Below are 18,235 nucleotides of genomic sequence, written 5' to 3'. Positions count from 1 at the left end.
TATTTTCAGAGAACGAAGTTTTGGATTAATGTCACAACAGAATTGGTTTTCAGGGCAACATTTTGTATTTTCATACTGCTTCGACTACGTAGGGCTATTATAAATGGCAAGACCCTGGGAAGGCAAGACAGGAAGACACTGCTTCAGGAGAAGTGGTGGGTTGAAAGAGGTCCTCTTGTCATGATTGAAAATAGGTGCATGTGGTGAGAAGACTAGAACCCAGTCATCACAGTTGTTGAATTAGAATGGTAGGGTTGTTGGGTTTTGTTTTTACTTGTTTTTCCAGGAGTGATAAGGGCTCAAGTTGTAAAATTTATTCTAAAAATAATTCTTTTACATTGTAAAATAACTCTTCATTTTTGAAAAAGAAATTTGTCTAAATACCTTTAATATTTTATGATCTCTTTCTCCCAGGCCCTTCTCAGACTTGTAAGGTCAACTTAGTCATATGAATGATGTCCAGCAGGAAATGGGTGAGGAAGACTAACTTTGCTCACCATCTGTATGTGCCAGGCATTTAGTTCTTTTTCATCCTGTAGAGAAGGTGGTACTATCCACATATTATACATTTTAAAAAAGCAAAACTAATGCTGAGAGAAATTAAAGAACCTTTGCTGGGTCAATGAGCTAGTAAGTGATGGAGTTCTGTCCCAGTCAGACTGACTGCAAGGTCCCCACTCTTTCACCCGAGTACAAAAGACGCTGCCCCAGATCCCACTAACTTACCAATGGATTACTTATCCGTGAAGAAAAATTGTATCACAATATTGTTCTCTCTCTCATGCTCTTTTTTTTTTTTTTAAACTAGGATTCTAAAACTCACGTAGACCTGGCTTTTACTTTAGTGAGAAAGAGAAATAGTGAAGCATTGCATAGAGCGCTATGCGCCTGTGTGTTTAACATTCAGAAGATAAAAGAGGCATAGTAAGTACCTGGTTGAGTGGTTGGAATCCCCCAGAATTTGAAGCAATTCTTATCTTCTCCCCTAAAGTTATTAGACACATGAAACTGAAGATAAACCTTAAGGTTTTTACTGTTCAATATGGTAATTGTAAGTGATTATTTTGGTTGAGGAAGGGGTGGTGTTATTGGGAACATTTACAGTTTCACAAAAATACCCACCCACCTGGCCCAGTAGGGCCCTAATTTATTTTTGTAATAAATGAATAGCATTTGAAGATTTAAAAAAAATTTTTGACACTTAATATTATACAATCAATGCTGTAAGCTTTATAGAGATATTGACAGAATATACTACACATATGTAAATGTACAATTTGATAAAATTTAATATATGCATACACCTGTGAAATACCACTTCAATAAAAATAATGAATGTATTCACTACCCCAAAAAGATGTTTTGTAATGCGATACTTTTGAGGACAAAAATCCATCATCTAATTGGATGAAAAGGGCCTGGATGGGACTCAGGTGATGTGAGTCTGGACTCTGCTCTTTTCCTAAATAGCTTCATGGAATTCAGTGAGTCCCTCCATTTTTCCAGCCCTTCCAGAAAACGTTCTCATCTGAAAAATGAGGAGGTTGGACTAGATGGTCCCTAAGGCCCCCTATGGCTCTAAAGTTCAATAAAGCTAAGAGGACAGGCGTACTTAGGGTATTGGTTTGCTTCCAAATGGTTTTATGCAAAGTGTAGACATCCCCAGTGGTCTGGCGGCAGCTGTGCCGCTTCATCCCTGGCCTGCTTTGCTTGATTGATTGATCGTGAAATCATTTCATTTCTTTTAATTCTCTTTAGCCCTGATTCAAGGTCATTCATGTCATTGCTTCCATGTTGGTGTTACTAAGCTTAGGGAACTGTTCTACTTAAGAATTTAGAGCTCTGGCTTGAATAATGCTGGGGATTTGGCAATGCCTTAAGCAAAGATCAGATGAGGGGCCACAGGACCCTCAGCTCCCCAGATATTTGTGAGGCAGCCTGGGCATTTCATGAGGGGCAGAGGCGAGCTCTACTGGATATATTTCAGGGCTGGGGGCAGGGAAGCAGATTGGAGTTTAATTAAAATTCTAATCCCAGCATTGCCCATCTTCTTGCCAAGTCAGCAGCCAGCATTTCTGTTTGTGGTTCTGGGGATTTTGCTGTGATGACGTACATAGTTACCTCAAAAACTCTTGCAAATTCGCCTAGAACGTCCATATGCCCAGCAGGTGCTTTCGTCAGGACTGGCCCACTGCCGTCTTTTGCCTGTGTTTTCAGAGATACCTCCTTCACCACGGCCAGCGCTCCTGGAGGGAGGAGGGCTTCGGAGGGAGCTGGTGGCGAGAACTGAGCTGATTACAAGTAAGAAAAGAGGTACATCACAGCACAGAGGTCTTTCCAAATTGTTACTGTTTTCTAGGTAGCAAAGTGGGATTCCTGAGGAGGGGCAGCTCTGACCTGACCTTGGCCCACCATGAGGTTCTTCCTGCTTTGTGCCTACATGCTGCTCCTGATGATCTCCCAGTTGAGGGCGGTCAGCTTTCCTGAAGATGACGAACCCCTCAATACTGTTGACTATCACTGTAAGTGATCCCAAGAACATTCTCCTTTTCTAAGAAGGAAGCTTTCCTGGTTTTGATTTTTCTAAGCGTATTTGTTTTTAGAGAGTTTTATAGGAATGCCTTAAAAATATTTTGCATATTAATTTATTCACAGTTGTGTTTGGAGAACATGGGACAGTTTTGTTGGGTGCTTTTCTAAAGCAGCCCATATATAGGTTATATATTTTCAGTTAAAAGAAAAAGACCATTTGCTGGCATTTACTGTCCCTTATTCATTTATATTCAAGACCTGAAGAGAGGAATTTGGTTAAAACCCTTCTACAACTAGTATATACAGTTAATCAATGCTGTATATTGATTCTTTAGCTCCATAATCCTGACTGATGGTTTAGCCCATTTTTACTTGCAGATTCAAGGCAATATCCGGTTTTTAGAGGACGCCCTTCAGGCAATGAATCGCAGCACCGGCTGGACTTTCAGCTGATGCTGAAAATTCGAGACACACTTTATATTGCTGGCAGGTAATTTTCCTCTCATTGGCTTATTAGATTAAAATTCCTTTCTCTTGTGGCGCTTGCATTAATGTGTCTAGTTCGTGAAAAGCTAATATGTGATTGTGATCAAAAATCGCAAGTAGCCAAAAATATTCACAGAGAAGAGTCAGTGTTGTGTACCAGGAACAAAATGCAGAGCAAAACCCTTCAGCGGTGTGGTTTTATTGCTGCCATCAAGAAAGCATATATCATTCTTTATTCCTAAAGCAGCAGGGGAAAATAATCTTTTTTTATTCTTTTTTAACTTGGAATTATTCAAGCAAATATTAGAAGTTTCTCCATGCTAATACGAGCAGCAGTTTGACCCACGCCTGGAGAGATGAGCTTTCTTTGCTCCCTAACCATAGTGATATATAAAAGCTTCTGACTAATGAAAAAGTACCCTTTGTTGACTTTGCTGGAGACAGAGAAAATCCAAATGATCTCAAAAACACAATAAAAGCAGATCTGTAAAAATAAAATAAGAAGCAGCTTAACATTTTTATGCATTCACATGATATGACTTACTGCCTTGTTTCCAACAGGGATCAAGTTTATACAGTAAACTTAAATGAAATCCCCAAAACAGAAGTAATACCGACCAAGGTAAGCTAGTGTAGTTGGCAAATTTACTTGCATTCCCTCAGAACTTGGATAATGTCCCCCACCCCTCCCAAAATTTTCACAGTCAAAAACTGAACTTTGGTTTTGCTTGATTAATACAGAAGCTGACATGGCGGTCAAGACAACAGGACCGAGAAAACTGCGCTATGAAAGGCAAACATAAAGTAAGTAAAACAGACAAGTGACTGCTATAGTTATTCTTTCTGTGGTCTTGACCCCACAATGTCAGCTTATGGAATATCTAATATTAATGTCATTACTACCTTTTTAGGATGAATGCCACAACTTTATTAAAGTATTTGTTCCAAGAAACGATGAGATGGTTTTTGTATGTGGTACCAATGCATTTAATCCCATGTGCAGATACTATAGAGTAAGTATATTTTATATGATGTGCTTTTTTTTCACTAATTTTTCTTCTTTTACTAGTATGCTAAGTTCAACCCTTTCTATTATAACCTAGTAATTTGTTTTATCTCTAATGCTATGGAAGAATAAAGACAGAATTCTTCAAATAGAATTTCAGTACAAATAAAACAGTACTGCTTTCAAACAGGTACATTGAACAGATGTGACACTAGCTATTTATTTTTCTTTTGTAGTTGAATACCTTAGAATATGATGGGGAAGAAATTAGTGGCCTGGCAAGATGCCCATTTGATGCCAGACAAACCAATGTTGCCCTTTTTGCTGGTAAGATCCTTTAGTGTAATGAATATAAATGATTAATGACATTGAAGGTGCAAAAGGAATTTAAAGGAAGAAAAAAGCTCAAAAATAGGATAGCTACCTCGATACAAGTGTTTCAAAGTCTAAAGGCTATGGAAATTTTCCCAACAAAGAATTAAAGTAAGCATATTATAATATAGTATTCTTGGTTCTGTTTTTAGCTAGACTAGTGACCCTGAATAAGTTGCTTAACTTTTTTGATACTTAGATTCTTCATCTATAAAATTAGGTAAATTATGGGCCAACCTGTTACAGGTTGATGATGAGCATCGGGTTCAGCTTTATTTCTATAGATGGGGATAACAGGTGAAAGCACTCAGAGAGTATAACACACTACATAGGTCAACACACTGCAGGATAATTATGATTATTTTATTCAAATTATAACTTTGATTTCAGATGGGAAACTGTATTCTGCCACGGTGGCTGACTTCTTGGCCAGTGATGCTGTTATTTATCGAAGCATGGGTGATGGGTCTGCCCTTCGTACAATAAAATATGACTCCAAATGGATAAAAGGTATCTTTGAAGAGCAGAGTTGTGGGGTTGCCCGGGGTAGCGAGACGGACAGGTGGGAACAGGACCTGTGGGCATCGGGAGGTTCTGTACATGGCCTTATAATGTGTATTTAGACCAAATATAAGCTGCTTGATTGTGAACAGGGGCATTGATGGAATGAAGAGACCTGTTGCCAAGGCAAGAAAGTAGAGTCATCCAGGATTTTATCTTAGGTGACCTCAAAAAAAAAAAAAAAAGAGATCCCATTTCAGTGTGACAATACTCCTTGCCCCCTCTCATCTACCTATCCTGGAAAGTCAACAGTGAGCATCGATTAGGTCATATCTGCAGAATCATTTTATTTTTTGGAGTCTAGAAATCAAGATTTTAAAAAAATTCTCAACATAAGAGGTTTTCTTCCCTAGTTAAATAGACTAATGAATAAATCTGTTGAAACAAAGACCTTTGCTGTAGTTCAGTTCCCTATAGGCTTTTTACAGCCCATTAGCTGACATTAAAGACCCTGCATTCCCTGGAGTTTCAACCCGCCCATGTCAGGACTCCTCAGACTCACTGATGCATCCAAGTTCTCATTGGCTTGAATGTAGCTATGTGACATCTGTCAGTCATGCCTAGCAGTCAGGGTTGTACACTAATTGAATTATCCTTTAAGAACCAGTTTGTTTGTAATTTTTCTTTCAGAGCCACACTTTCTTCACGCCATAGAATATGGAAACTATGTCTATTTCTTCTTTCGAGAAATTGCTGTGGAACATAATAATTTAGGCAAGGCAAGTATATGTGCTCGACTTGCATGGTGGACTTTTACTGCATGGAATTGAGCCCGCTGCGGTAGAGATAGGGTCTCTGCATGTTTTCCAGCACTCACTGCATTCAGGGCCAAGTGCAGAGAGGCGAGTAGCTTATCATGAGAATAATTGCTGAGAAACACCTGAACAATGGCCTGACCTGGAACAACAGCCTTGGACCTTGGGAAGGTTTCATTTTTCCTGTCTCGACAGAGAGTGCTCTCCAGGCACCCTTGAGCTTGGGATGCTTCTTTAACTCTTTAGCAATCCATTGATAGTTTATTGTTTCTGTGTGTCAAAGGCAGGATGGAAAGTAGAGGCCTTTGTTCAATTTCAAGTGCTTCGGTAAAAGCCCATCTGAGTTTAAATTATTGCCACCCCTTCTATGTCAAGTTTAAGGGTGGCGCATTTCATTAGCAATAGGAGAAGCAAAGTGCGACATAAAGTGTGGGAATGGTTTCCACTCAGCCAGGCAGTTCCATGGCTCACTTGTTGGGGAGCTCATTTGGTAGAACAGGAAAACGGCCTTTTTTTTCCTCACAGGTAATTCTCATTTACATTCTTAGGCTACAGATCCCTAGAGACAAGACTGCTAGATTCTTTTTAACCAGATATATCTGTAGCATGTTTTGTCGCTCCCGTAAATAGCAGCTTTAGTTTTTCATTCCCCCTCCATGCCCATAACCCCTTGCTCTCCTTTGTCCCGTGGGCAGGCTGTCTATTCCCGTGTGGCCCGCATATGTAAAAACGACATGGGTGGCTCCCAGCGGGTCCTGGAGAAGCACTGGACGTCATTCTTGAAGGCTCGGCTTAACTGCTCTGTCCCTGGAGATTCGTTTTTCTACTTTGATGTTCTGCAGTCGATTACAGACATAATACAAATCAATGGCATCCCCACAGTGGTCGGGGTGTTCACCACCCAGCTCAACAGGTGAGAACCGACCCTGGGCACCTCAAAAGGCATTCTGTGCTGGCCTGTGGGACCCACGAACAGGCCTGTTGTTGCCTGATGGGTTTCTGACGGTTGTCCCCCTTTTCAGCATTCCCGGTTCTGCAGTCTGTGCGTTTAGCATGGATGACATTGAGAAAGTATTCAAAGGACGATTTAAAGAACAGAAAACTCCAGATTCTGTTTGGACAGCAGTCCCCGAAGACAAAGTACCAAAGCCAAGGTAAAGAAAGACAAAAAGGGTTTTTGTCTCTAGCAAAACCGTCTGGCCACTGGGAGCACCCATCCTCAGGGAGCAGACAGGCCACCTTGCCACACTGGGAAGGGTCTGCGTGCAGCATGACAGACAGAGAGTCAATCAGTCAGTCAGCATAACCCTGTGAGCATGGATGTGGAAAAGCCACCGGAATTGGGGAAATAGCACTGCTCTTTAGTGTTCGCTTACTCTTTTTTGCTCTTGACCTCTTCTTTCAGAATGGACACTTACTTATTCCTTAGATACGATTTATGATGCGGGGGCAAAAAACACTGTTTTCCTTTTAGGCCCGGCTGTTGTGCAAAGCATGGCCTCGCTGAAGCTTATAAGACCTCCATTGATTTTCCGGATGAAACCCTGTCATTCATCAAATCCCACCCCCTGATGGACTCTGCAGTCCCACCCATTGCAGAGGAGCCCTGGTTCACAAAGACTCGGATCAGGTAACACCACTCGGAAGGGGTGACCCGCTTCCAACCAGTACCTTCCCTTCCTGTTGGCCTCACCCCCTGACTTGGCTCACCTCCTTGTCCGGCAGGTACAGGCTGACGGCCATCGCTGTCGACCATTCTGCTGGACCCTACCAGAACTACACTGTCATCTTCGTTGGCTCAGAAGCTGGTGTGGTACTTAAAATTTTGGCAAAGACCAGTTCTTTCTCTTTGAATGACAGCGTATTACTGGAAGAGATTGAAGCATACAACCATGCAAAGTAGGTATATTTTACGAGAATACTCTTCAGCTCTGCTCAAAAATTTCCGGAGTTTATTTCATCTAGTCATTTCCTTTCAGCCCTCTAAATTAGCAGTGGTTTGGCATATTAGTGTTTTGGGTTTTTTTTTTTTTTATTCTCACTGAAATAAATCCTGGGTTTGTTTTCTCCCTGAGTGTACTGGGGCTTGGAGGTGGGCATTGATGAGTTTAAAAATAATTCAGCCCTTTTATTTCACCTGTGAAAGTTGAGAGCATTTTAGCACCACCCTTCCTACCTTGCAGATAAATTTCAGGGTGCTTCACACAGCCAACAGTTGCAGGCACACACACACATACACAGAATACAATTTTTCCAACCACAGATATAAAAGATATTGAGATCATTAAAACAAAAAAGAGATGAGAGAAATAGAGCAAAAGAGACTAAAGAGAGATCCCAGAAACACCCAGCACAGAAAGATTAACTGCATTGAAACAGCCCTGGCTGGTGTGTCTCTGGTGGTTGGAATGTCATCCTATAGGCTGAAAGGTCATGGGTTCCATTCCCGGTGCAGGCACCTACGTAGGTTTTGGGTTTGATCCCTGGTCAGGGCATGTACGAGCAGGTAACCAATTGATGTTTCTCACTCACATCGATACTCCTCTTTCTCTTTCTCTTTTTAAAAACACTGTATTTATTTATTTTTAGAAGAGGAGAAGGAAGGGAGAAAGAGAGGAAGAGAAACATTGATCAGTTGCCTCTCCATGACCCCAACTGGGAACATAACCCACAACCCAGGCATGTACCATGACTAGGAATCAAACCAGTGATCCCTTGGTTTGTGGGATGACACCCAACCCACTGAGCCACACCATTCAGGGCTCTCTCTCCTTTTCTTCCTCTGTCTCCAAAAGCAATGAAAAACAAAAATCCTCGGGTGAGGATAAAAAAATAAAATAAACGCATTAAAATGTTATCCTTTGTTTTCCCTGTATAGTCCAAAATGATCTTCACAAATATAATTTTCTTCAGTCATCAGAATGGGAAAGCAATCTCAAAAAACCTTTTGTCCAGCCTGAAATTTAACTAACCATGCAGAGCAGTAGAAGATGAATCACATAATTATTACTTCTCAAACTATGTACTTGCCTGGTTTGCTACTGAGAACATTCCTTACGACCTCCCTAGCTCTCAGTAATTGCAAAAAGCAAACCCCACTTGCCTGGTATACTTCATGTAGCTTTTGACTTACTAAATGTATGGCTTCACAATGTGTTCCCACAATACAGATGTAACGCTGAGAATGAGGAGGACAAAAAGGTCATCTCATTGCAGTTGGATAAAGATCATCACACTTTGTATGTGGCATTTTCCAGCTGCGTTATTCGCATCCCCCTCAGTCGCTGTGAGCGTTATGGATCATGTAAAAAGTAAGCTGATGTTTCTGTTCTTACCCTGGGTCTTGGCAGCATTAAGACCTTTGATGATGAGAAAACCCAAGTTACCTTCTCTTTGGTTTTGTGCAGGTCTTGTATTGCATCTCGGGACCCCTACTGTGGCTGGTTGTTAAGCGAGGGGGCCTGTGGTAGAGTCACCCAAGGGATGTTGTGAGTACACTTTGTCACGTTGGCCAAGATATCCACATCTGCTCCTATCTTCCCCATGTCTCTAAAGCTAGAAATTTTAGAAAACTCCCAATAACACTACTTTTACTTTTCCCCCTTTTTTCTCTTTCTTTCTTTCTTTCTTTCTTTCTTTCCTTTGTTGTTGTTGTTGAAGTAAAAAAAGAAAGGGAAAATCTGGAGCTGTGAGAAGGAAGGGAGATTATAGACAGTATAATACCTGTGAGAAAGACAATTCTCTTCTGCTTTCTTAAGCATTCCAGTTACCAAAAGTTTAACAGACATACTCAGCTGTGTTGAAATGTCCATTTTTTTTTCTCTCTGCCTATTCTTACTACTAATCGATTTGTGTTTTTGGTTCTGCTCTGGTGATCACTTGTGTTCCTATGAAGGCTGTTAACTGAAGACTTCTTTGCTTTCCATAACCACAGCACTGGAGGATATGAACAAGACACGGAACACGGCAACACGGCCCATCTAGGGGACTGCCATGGTAAGACCGAATCTTCCTTGTCCTCCTGGCACTTCTTTTTGACCACATTTGCACGTGAACGTTATTTTACAACCAGCCTTTTAATGACTCAGGACACATGCCACCTAGCATTTAACTTAAACTTCGCAAAAGCTGAGCTCTTTGGTCATGGGGATACATTAGAGAAGAATCTTACTTTTTTTTTTTTTCCTTAGAGAATCTAACTTTTTTTTTCTTCACCATTTACAATTTTGTAGGAAATGTAGAGAAAGGTAGTCTAACCAGTAGATTAATCTTTTCATTTATAGTCTTTTCTTTTGACTTTTTTAATTAATTGGAACTCATACATTTTTGCTTTCTTTTGGTTACTTTTTACTGATTACTTGTTCCTTTAATTCTTTTAGAAATTTTGCCTACTTCAACTACACCAGATTACAAAATATTTGGCGGTCCAACATCTGGTTAGTTTTTTTAATTTTTTTGAATTAACAACCTTTTCTTTCCTTCAGTTCAGCATTTTCAGCCCCTTCTCCCCTCCTTTTGCGCAGTTTGGCAGCCCTTCATTTTTGTGCTTTGACTCATACGCCCACTGATGGTACCAAAAGACTTTTTCTTACTCAGTACTTCACCCTGTGGAGCATGTTAACAGTCCATCATTGGCCAAGGCACATCCTCTAAGGAAAATCAAATGGATTAACATAGACTACATTCCAGCTGCACGCGTCCACCCAAGCTTTCTTCTCACCCTTGTGCATTGTGAATGTTCCCTCTGGCCATCTCCATTTAATGGATGGCAGAATTTCATTATTTTCCCCTTCCTCTCCTCATCTTTCCTCAAACTTAGTAAACAAATACACATTTCCCCAAAATGTGTATTTATAAACTTTAGAGATCTTTTTTGAATGGTTTGCAGTAATCCTGGGAAACTTTGAATGTTATGGTCTCAGTGGTATGAAAAAGGCTCCTGGTTGAATAAAGTTGGTTTCTGATGTATTAAGTTGCTTAGTGGGCTCCCCACGTCCCTCTGTCTGTATCTGTTTTGGAGTCCTCACCTGTGACCATTATGCCAGTCTGAATTGGGGTCTCTGGGGTTTTAACCTAAAGTCATACGCATACATTTTGAAGGAAAATATCAGTTATAGATACGCTTAGAGGTTAAGTTACTCCCGATCGTATTGCTGCTTCTAAAACTCACCAGCAGTTTCATTCCTCAGGCAGGGCGGGGGCGGGCGGGAAGGGGTGACAGATTTATGTATCAGAACATCCTAATTCAGCTTGTAAATGCCGTTTCTTTTGCATGAGTAGCTGCTAACTCTTTGGAAGAAACTCCCTGGGCATTTTGGAAGGCACGGGCAAGGTTCATCCCTGCTTCAGTGCTTTCCCGTGGACAGTGAGCCCTCAGTGCAGAGAATAATCTCCAGATGGATGGGGTCCCCGCCAAAGCAAGACAACATAGGCAGAGGTGGTCTCTTGGGTCCCAAATCAAGCGTTAACACAGACCTACCCAGGTGCTTTCTGATGAAACTACAGTTAGGCTCCCCCAGTGAAGGAATATAGTCTCCAGCCGTCTCTGGAAGTGCTTGGAAAATACGTACAAAAAGGAAAGAAGTGATGTTGTCTCACAAAAGGATGAAAAAAGTAGCAATTAATCTTTGGGATTTGAATTACCTTTTCTGCAAGTGTCGTTGGTCACCACAGGGGCAGCCATAGGAGTATTTTGAGTATGGTGAATTTTGAAATCTGCTTAATAGAGCTTTATCGTTAATTTTTAGTGTTTATTTTTCCCTTGTAAGAAAAGGATTTGGTGTAGTCTCTGTGGATGTGTTTTGACGAAATCTTGGAACAGGCTTTCTCTGAAAATTTACTTCAACTGTACTTAAAAACGCAACAGACCAGTCAGGAAAATCCGCTGACATGACCCACGTTAATAGAAATCTGTTTGCCACCACAGACATGGAGGTATCTACATCTTCTGTTACCACAGCAAGTATCCCAGAAATCACACCTAAAGTGATTGATACCTGGAGACCTAAATTGACGAGCTCCCGGAAATTTGTAGTTCAAGATGACCCAAACACTTCTGATTTTACTGATCATTTATCAGGTATCCCAAAGGGTAAGGCCTCACCAGGGAAATCACCTCTTCCTGAGTGGAAACCTGATTCCTACTGTCTCTGAGAAGCCTTAGGGCTGAGGGCTCTCCACAGACAACCCGGAGGGAGCTGCTGCTGGCGCTCCCACCACCTCCACTGGCTGCGTCACTCCAGGTCCTGGAGCGCATTCCTTAAAAGACAAGAGGGGCGGGACACTGTTCACGAAGGGGTAGTGAAACAGCCACTCAGACAGTCTAATCTGTTGATTTCTGTCTGAAGGAGCTGGAGACTTCAGGATATCAGGGAATTTCGAGGGTCACTCAGCCAGATCAGAAAACAAAACGTGTTAATTGCAGACACTCAGATATCAGATGTTTTGCCTAGGAGCCTGTCCCAGACTTTTGTTGATCTACAGTTCAAAATGCATATGAAGAGGATACGTGAGGTGCTAAGCTGCTTGAATGCCACAGGCAATAAGACATAACAGGGTTTATCCAAAACTATTCTTTTTAGCCCATAATAGAAGCAGTTATAACATAGCTGCTTATGGAGTAGGCTTCTTAGATATATTAGTCTGGTGGGGGGGGGATCTATTCTTTAGTGCTTATTGAACTATGGGATCAGGTTTCCAGTCAGTGTCTGTGACAGTGCATTGTCATTTATGTTTCACATCTGTTGATTTTGGTTTTATATATTTTCATTGTGAACAATTTTATGATCATTCTTTCTGCTTTGTTTTGTTTTTTTAGTAGTACCATTTCTACTTTTCCTTCTTTGTCTTTCAAAGTGCCACTGAGTTACATAACCCTGGACATTGGTTAAAAACAACTAACGTTCAAAGGCCTTAGTACTAACTTAAAGCAACCAAATCTTCAAAATCACTCTGACTTACCTTAATCTGGGATAGCTGTGTTTATAGCATGTAACAGACTTGGATACCTCTTAAACTAACATTTCTTTGGTTGACTGTTAGATGTCTGTGGTTGCATTAAAAATTCAAGTAATTAAAACTAATTCACTCTTCTTCTGGTCTAACTTAAATATTTCTAAATATCTTAAGATACTTGAGTCATCTTACTTAACTAATGCAAAGTATATTTCCTTAGACTGTTTAGATTTCTTTCACAGCAGGCAATTCAAGAGTGCTTCACCCCAAGGTGGAATGAAAAAATAAATCAAGGCAAACACAAAAGTCTGTATTTGTAGCTAACAATGACCAAGCAGATGCTTTTAGTTTGTGAACAGATTATGTGTTTTTATTCCAGCTAAGGTAGCAAAATTGTATTAGCATGATTATATTAGCATATATACTTATGCCAGTTCATGCATTTCCCTTATCCTAGCAGCTGCCCTTTAATGCTGATTCATGAGTTAGGAGAAAACCATGAGAAAAACACTCCATGAGTTTCAAGCAGGTCATTTAGAAAACATACACTTTGCAATTCTAATTTTTAGGTAGAAACTCTTAAAATTTCTGATGTTATGTAGCAACTATTTAATAGGGATTAGGGGAGGAAAGAGAGAATTTAGATTAATGGGAGATTAGAGTTATCCTGCCATTTACAGCAGTCAGATGTCTCTGGGGATCCTATTGTGACTAAAGAAAAAAAATATATACATGGAATTTCAGAGTCTACCTGACCCTCCAAGCTAAGCACATAGACCATGTAAAGGGAGTGTTTGGCGGCTCAATGGGAGCCATTTGCTGGCTAACGCTGTTTCAAAGAGCACCTCACTCAGACGCTTTCCCTGTGTCTGTTGCAGGTGTACGATGGGAAGTCCAGTCCGGAGAGTCCAATCAGATGGTTCACATGAATGTCCTCATCACCTGTGTCTTTGCCGCTTTTGTTTTGGGTGCATTCATTGCAGGTGTGGCAGTATACTGCTATCGTGACATGTTTATGCGGAAAAACAGAAAGATCCATAAAGATGCAGAATCTGCCCAGTCGTGCACAGACTCCAGTGGAAGTTTTGCCAAACTGAATGGTCTCTTTGACAGCCCAGTCAAGGAATATCAGCAGAATATCGATTCTCCCAAATTGTATAGTAACCTGCTAACCAGTCGCAAAGAGCTGCCACCCACTGGCGACACTAAATCCATGGTAATGGACCATCGAGGCCAACCACCTGAGCTGGCTGCACTGCCCACACCTGAGTCCACGCCTGTGTTGCACCAGAAGACCCTGCAGGCCATGAAGAGCCACTCAGACAAGGCCCATGGCCATGGAGCTTCAAGGAAAGAAACCCCCCAGTTCTTCCCTTCTAGTCCTCCACCCCACTCCCCATTAAGTCATGGGCATATCCCCAGTGCCATTGTGCTTCCTAATGCTACCCATGACTACAACACGTCTTTTTCAAACTCCAATGCTCACAAAGCTGAAAAGAAGCTTCAACACGTTGACCACCCTCTCACAAAGTCATCTAGTAAAAGAGATCACCGGCGTTCTGTGGATTCCAGAAATACCCTCAATGATCTCCTGAAGCATCTAAATGACCCAAATAGTAACCCCAAAGCCATCATGGGAGACATCCAAATGGCCCACCAGACCCTAATGCTGGATCCAGTGGGACCGATGTCTGAGGTCCCTCCCAAGGTCCCTAACCGAGAGGCATCGCTCTACTCTCCTCCTTCAACTCTCCCCAGAAATAGCCCAACCAAGCGAGTGGATGTCCCCACCACCCCCAGCGTCCCAATGACTTCTCTGGAAAGACAAAGAGGTTACCACAAAAATTCCTCCCAGAGGCACTCCATATCTGCTATGCCTAAAAACTTAAACTCACCAAATGGTGTTTTGTTGTCTAGACAGCCTAGCATGAACCGTGGCGGGTACATGCCCACACCGACAGGGGCGAAGGTGGACTACATTCAGGGAACACCAGTGAGTGTTCACCTGCAGCCTTCCCTCTCCAGACAGAGCAGCTACACCAGTAATGGCACCCTTCCGAGGACGGGGCTAAAGAGGACACCGTCCTTAAAACCTGACGTGCCACCAAAGCCTTCATTTGCTCCTCAAACAACGTCGGTCAGACCACTGAACAAATACACTTACTAGGCCTCAAGTGTGCTATTCTCCATGTGGCTTTATCCTGTCCATGTTGTTGAGAGGATGATGTTGTAAGGGTACCTTAAGATAAGAGACTTGCTTGTCTTTTAAGAGAACCAAGTGGCCAAAGAAACTCTTTCAAACTTTGGCAACATCAGAACTTGCCACGTGTAGCTACTGCAACAAAGCTTCTGTGTACTTACGTGGAAAACAAAGGAAGGTGCTGGCCATTCCATTTCTTTTGTTTGAAGCTAAAGAGAGGTATTGCTCTGAGGGGCTACCTTCCCAGTGTAAAGAGCTGATACAGTATGCAGAAGAATCTGTGAGCAAATACTTGAAAATGGGTTCAACTTAAGACTGCCATTATGTGTGGTCTTCCCATTAAATGTGAACATTTTATTATGTATGCATTCACCTTGCCTCTTGCACAAATGTCAAAAACAATGGTAATGTCTCAAAGAAACAAACTTGTAGATTACCAAACAATTTGCTAAAAATTCAGTCTCTGACCCAAACTGTAGCATTTTTTTCATGTGGGGCATTTTTTTCATGCCACCAATGAACTGTGGTACGTGTGTGTGCGTGCGTGCGTGTGTGTGTTCTGTACTCACTAGGATTTTTTAGGTGCCCATTGCATCTTTTTGTGCTATGGAGTTGTTTACATTGAGCATGACTGAATAAGAGACAATAACTACTTCCCACAGCAGTCCATTGGGTTCGGCTTTGAGAAAGACATAAAACCAAGGCTGATTTGACCATCACTATGATTGACTTACGTTGTACCCAATGCCAGAGTATGAGTCCCAAGTACTTGTGTGCTGCTATTCATTAAAACTTCTGTTACAGTCTTGCCAGCTTAAGGAGACAGAGATGTTAAGAGGTATCCTTGATTTATCCAAAAGTATTTTACAGTAGTAAAATTTACCTGTCCACTGTGAATCCAAGCCTGAGTCACTCTATTTAACCTTGGGCACACTAATAAGGTTTTATTTTTATTGTGTTTGCTTTTTCCCCCACATAGTAAAATGTCTCTTCCTTTAACTCCTCCCACTGCCAAGATTTTAAAAATCTTTTAAAAAGACAAAAGAAGGAAATGTGAAGAGAATTGTAATTGGCTTAAAAGACACAGTCTCTGAAAACCTACCAGTGGTGCAATCATGTTGTCTATGTTGTGTTATGTGAGAACTTCCTCCTAAGTCATGCAGGTAATGACAAAATACTGTAAATATTACATGTGAGTTTACCTGAATCTGTGCATTTTGTGCCTTATTCATGAGAATGATAGAAGTACTAAAATATGTCAAGTGTTTTCAGTATAGCACATCATTTACTGAGTGCCAGTTGTAAATGTTTTTCAACCAGCACCTGAAAGGACTTTTTAAAAAATCATAAAAACAACCTAGAACAAGTAATTGTAAAACAGTCCACCCAAATAGCAGCATTACGTCCTTTGCCATGATAGACATTCCATTCCTGCTTTCCTAAGGATGAGATGGCGATAATGTGAAGTCAAATGAGGTTTCCAGGGTAATGTGACACCTGCAGAAACCATAGAGTCATTTATTCGTAGCTTTGCAGAAGCCTCTCACAGTTGTTGATGGGCAGCCCTAATGCCTGTTTCAGTGAATCTGCTGAGGGAGCGTCACACCATGGTTCATTGACCCTGATCTAGAAAGGACCCAGGCAGAGGAATGCTCCTGACCTAGTCAGACGAATAAGCTCAACCGATTTCTTGTGATAATGCTGGTGATATCCATTACTTGGGGGAGGATAGGTGACAGAAGACCAGAGCATTTTTATACAAAATGTAGAATACTGATACAGTTACTCTTTTCCTTTGAGAATATTGTTTTATAAAGAATGTGATTCCCTGAGATCTCTGGAAGCTCAAAAGCTAAAACTTCTGTTCTTGAAATACTTCAGCTTTGCAACTAAAATATTACAGATTAATAATAAATTAAACCAACCAACGATAAACACCGCGCAGCCCACCGCCGACAAACGCGTTTGAGTTCACCTTACCGATATGAATCCCGGCGTGCGCAAAACGGAACAGTAACTCTGTGTGATACCCGGATAACATTTTGTAACATTGTGCTGCCTTGTAGTTTGTAATGTGAGTTCTATCAGTATTTATGTTGAAGTTTCTAACATTAAATCTAGTCTCTATCCTGTTAATTTAATTTTTAAATGCTTTATCCATTTGTGCAAAGGTAAACACAGATTGTATCTTTTTTAATGTTACAGCATAAAAAGTAACCCTGAAGCAAAGTGGCTCTATACTGTTTTATAGAGTACTTTAACATGTATAGAGATCTTGTAAACTTGTATTGTGGATGTGTAAATAATATGTACTTTGGGTTTTTAACACCGCATGTAAAGTCAAAATAAATATATAAGTCATTATATCCTGTCTTTTGATATTGAAGAATTTTATACCATATATTTTCAAAGTGTGTTTGAGTCAACACCAGTGAGAGTTTCTTTTTTAAAAATTCCACCGAAATGTTCTTATCAGGAATATGTGCTACCCAGCGGGGCTACGCCACTACTCCCTGGAGGCTGATGCTGATGGGCAGCGTCCTGAAACACGGAGGAACGAGCCCGAAAGCCAGGTGAACTGTGCTGCGCCAATAGTCAAACACTTCAGGCAAACGTACTAGTGGCCCATGTGCCCATGTATCTAGTTCAAACATTTTTTAAATTCATGATTTGTATTCCCACATGTTTTTCAATGTCATTTTAAGTCCAAAATTATAGCTGGTATTCCGGATTCCTGTGAACATTCCCCTGCTATTTGGTATATGGCACTTCTCAATTCTATTGTTTTAACTGAATAGAACATATTAATAGATGTCTTCCCCCAAATAATGAAATGGAAGGTGAAATTATTTTTCCATTTGGTTCTTCCCTTAGCATGGACCGAGGTGACGGCTGCCGTCATTAGCTTCTGGGAGGGACAGTGGAAGGGTTTGCAGCAGCCCAGGCCCTCTTGGGTCCAGCTGCTGCTTCTGGCCGAAGCCCCTCAGCACCTCCTCTACAGCCGCATTTTTTCCCAAAGAGTCCCAGCAGCATCTCTGCAGAAGCAGAAGTTGCCCCTTCCTGTCTTGGTCCTTGTTCTCTTCCAGTGTCACCTAATGAGGGGTGCTGCATTTCCATGTTAATTCATGGTATTTGGGGCCTTTTCTCATTCCTATGGCGTAGTCTAGTCCAGAGATATGAGAGAGAGTTTGCGGGAATCCTTTTATGAGAGCAACATTGACGGGACGCCTACTTGCCCCTTTTAACAGCTACCACCCCTATAGCTGTGTGTGGGCGGCAAGGCAGCGCCACTAGTCACGGGGCCTGTCGCATGCAGTGCCCTGCGGTCCACGTCAGGAAGCCTGTGTGAGCCTGTCCCCCGCTGCCCTG

The 18,235-nt window shown here is 41.4% G+C and overlaps 1 protein-coding gene across 1 annotated transcript in view; it reads left to right on the top strand.

Moving 5' to 3' along the window:
* SEMA6D (semaphorin 6D) overlaps positions 1–17,159 on the top strand; it is a 54,442-nt gene extending 37,283 nt beyond the window's left edge. The window contains exons 2-19 of the mRNA XM_054565462.1: positions 2,360–2,522; positions 2,911–3,022; positions 3,580–3,640; positions 3,760–3,822; positions 3,930–4,031; positions 4,261–4,351; positions 4,787–4,906; positions 5,588–5,676; positions 6,408–6,625; positions 6,735–6,866; positions 7,187–7,342; positions 7,438–7,611; positions 8,883–9,023; positions 9,120–9,200; positions 9,608–9,708; positions 10,092–10,148; positions 11,639–11,803; positions 13,545–17,159. Coding sequence (XP_054421437.1) covers positions 2,414–2,522; positions 2,911–3,022; positions 3,580–3,640; positions 3,760–3,822; positions 3,930–4,031; positions 4,261–4,351; positions 4,787–4,906; positions 5,588–5,676; positions 6,408–6,625; positions 6,735–6,866; positions 7,187–7,342; positions 7,438–7,611; positions 8,883–9,023; positions 9,120–9,200; positions 9,608–9,708; positions 10,092–10,148; positions 11,639–11,803; positions 13,545–14,833 — 3,261 coding nt within the window. The 5' untranslated portion in view covers positions 2,360–2,413 and the 3' untranslated portion in view covers positions 14,834–17,159. The remainder of the gene's footprint in view (positions 1–2,359; positions 2,523–2,910; positions 3,023–3,579; positions 3,641–3,759; positions 3,823–3,929; positions 4,032–4,260; positions 4,352–4,786; positions 4,907–5,587; positions 5,677–6,407; positions 6,626–6,734; positions 6,867–7,186; positions 7,343–7,437; positions 7,612–8,882; positions 9,024–9,119; positions 9,201–9,607; positions 9,709–10,091; positions 10,149–11,638; positions 11,804–13,544) is intronic.
* The last annotated feature ends 1,076 nt before the right edge of the window (positions 17,160–18,235 follow it).

This window comes from Pteronotus mesoamericanus, unplaced genomic scaffold (assembly GCF_021234165.1).
Source record: "Pteronotus mesoamericanus isolate MK-2021 breed Mesoamerican mustached bat unplaced genomic scaffold, CSHL_Meso_final contig_164, whole genome shotgun sequence".
Taxonomy (NCBI): domain Eukaryota; kingdom Metazoa; phylum Chordata; class Mammalia; order Chiroptera; family Mormoopidae; genus Pteronotus; species Pteronotus mesoamericanus.
This window is presented reverse-complemented; position numbering and strand designations above follow the sequence as displayed.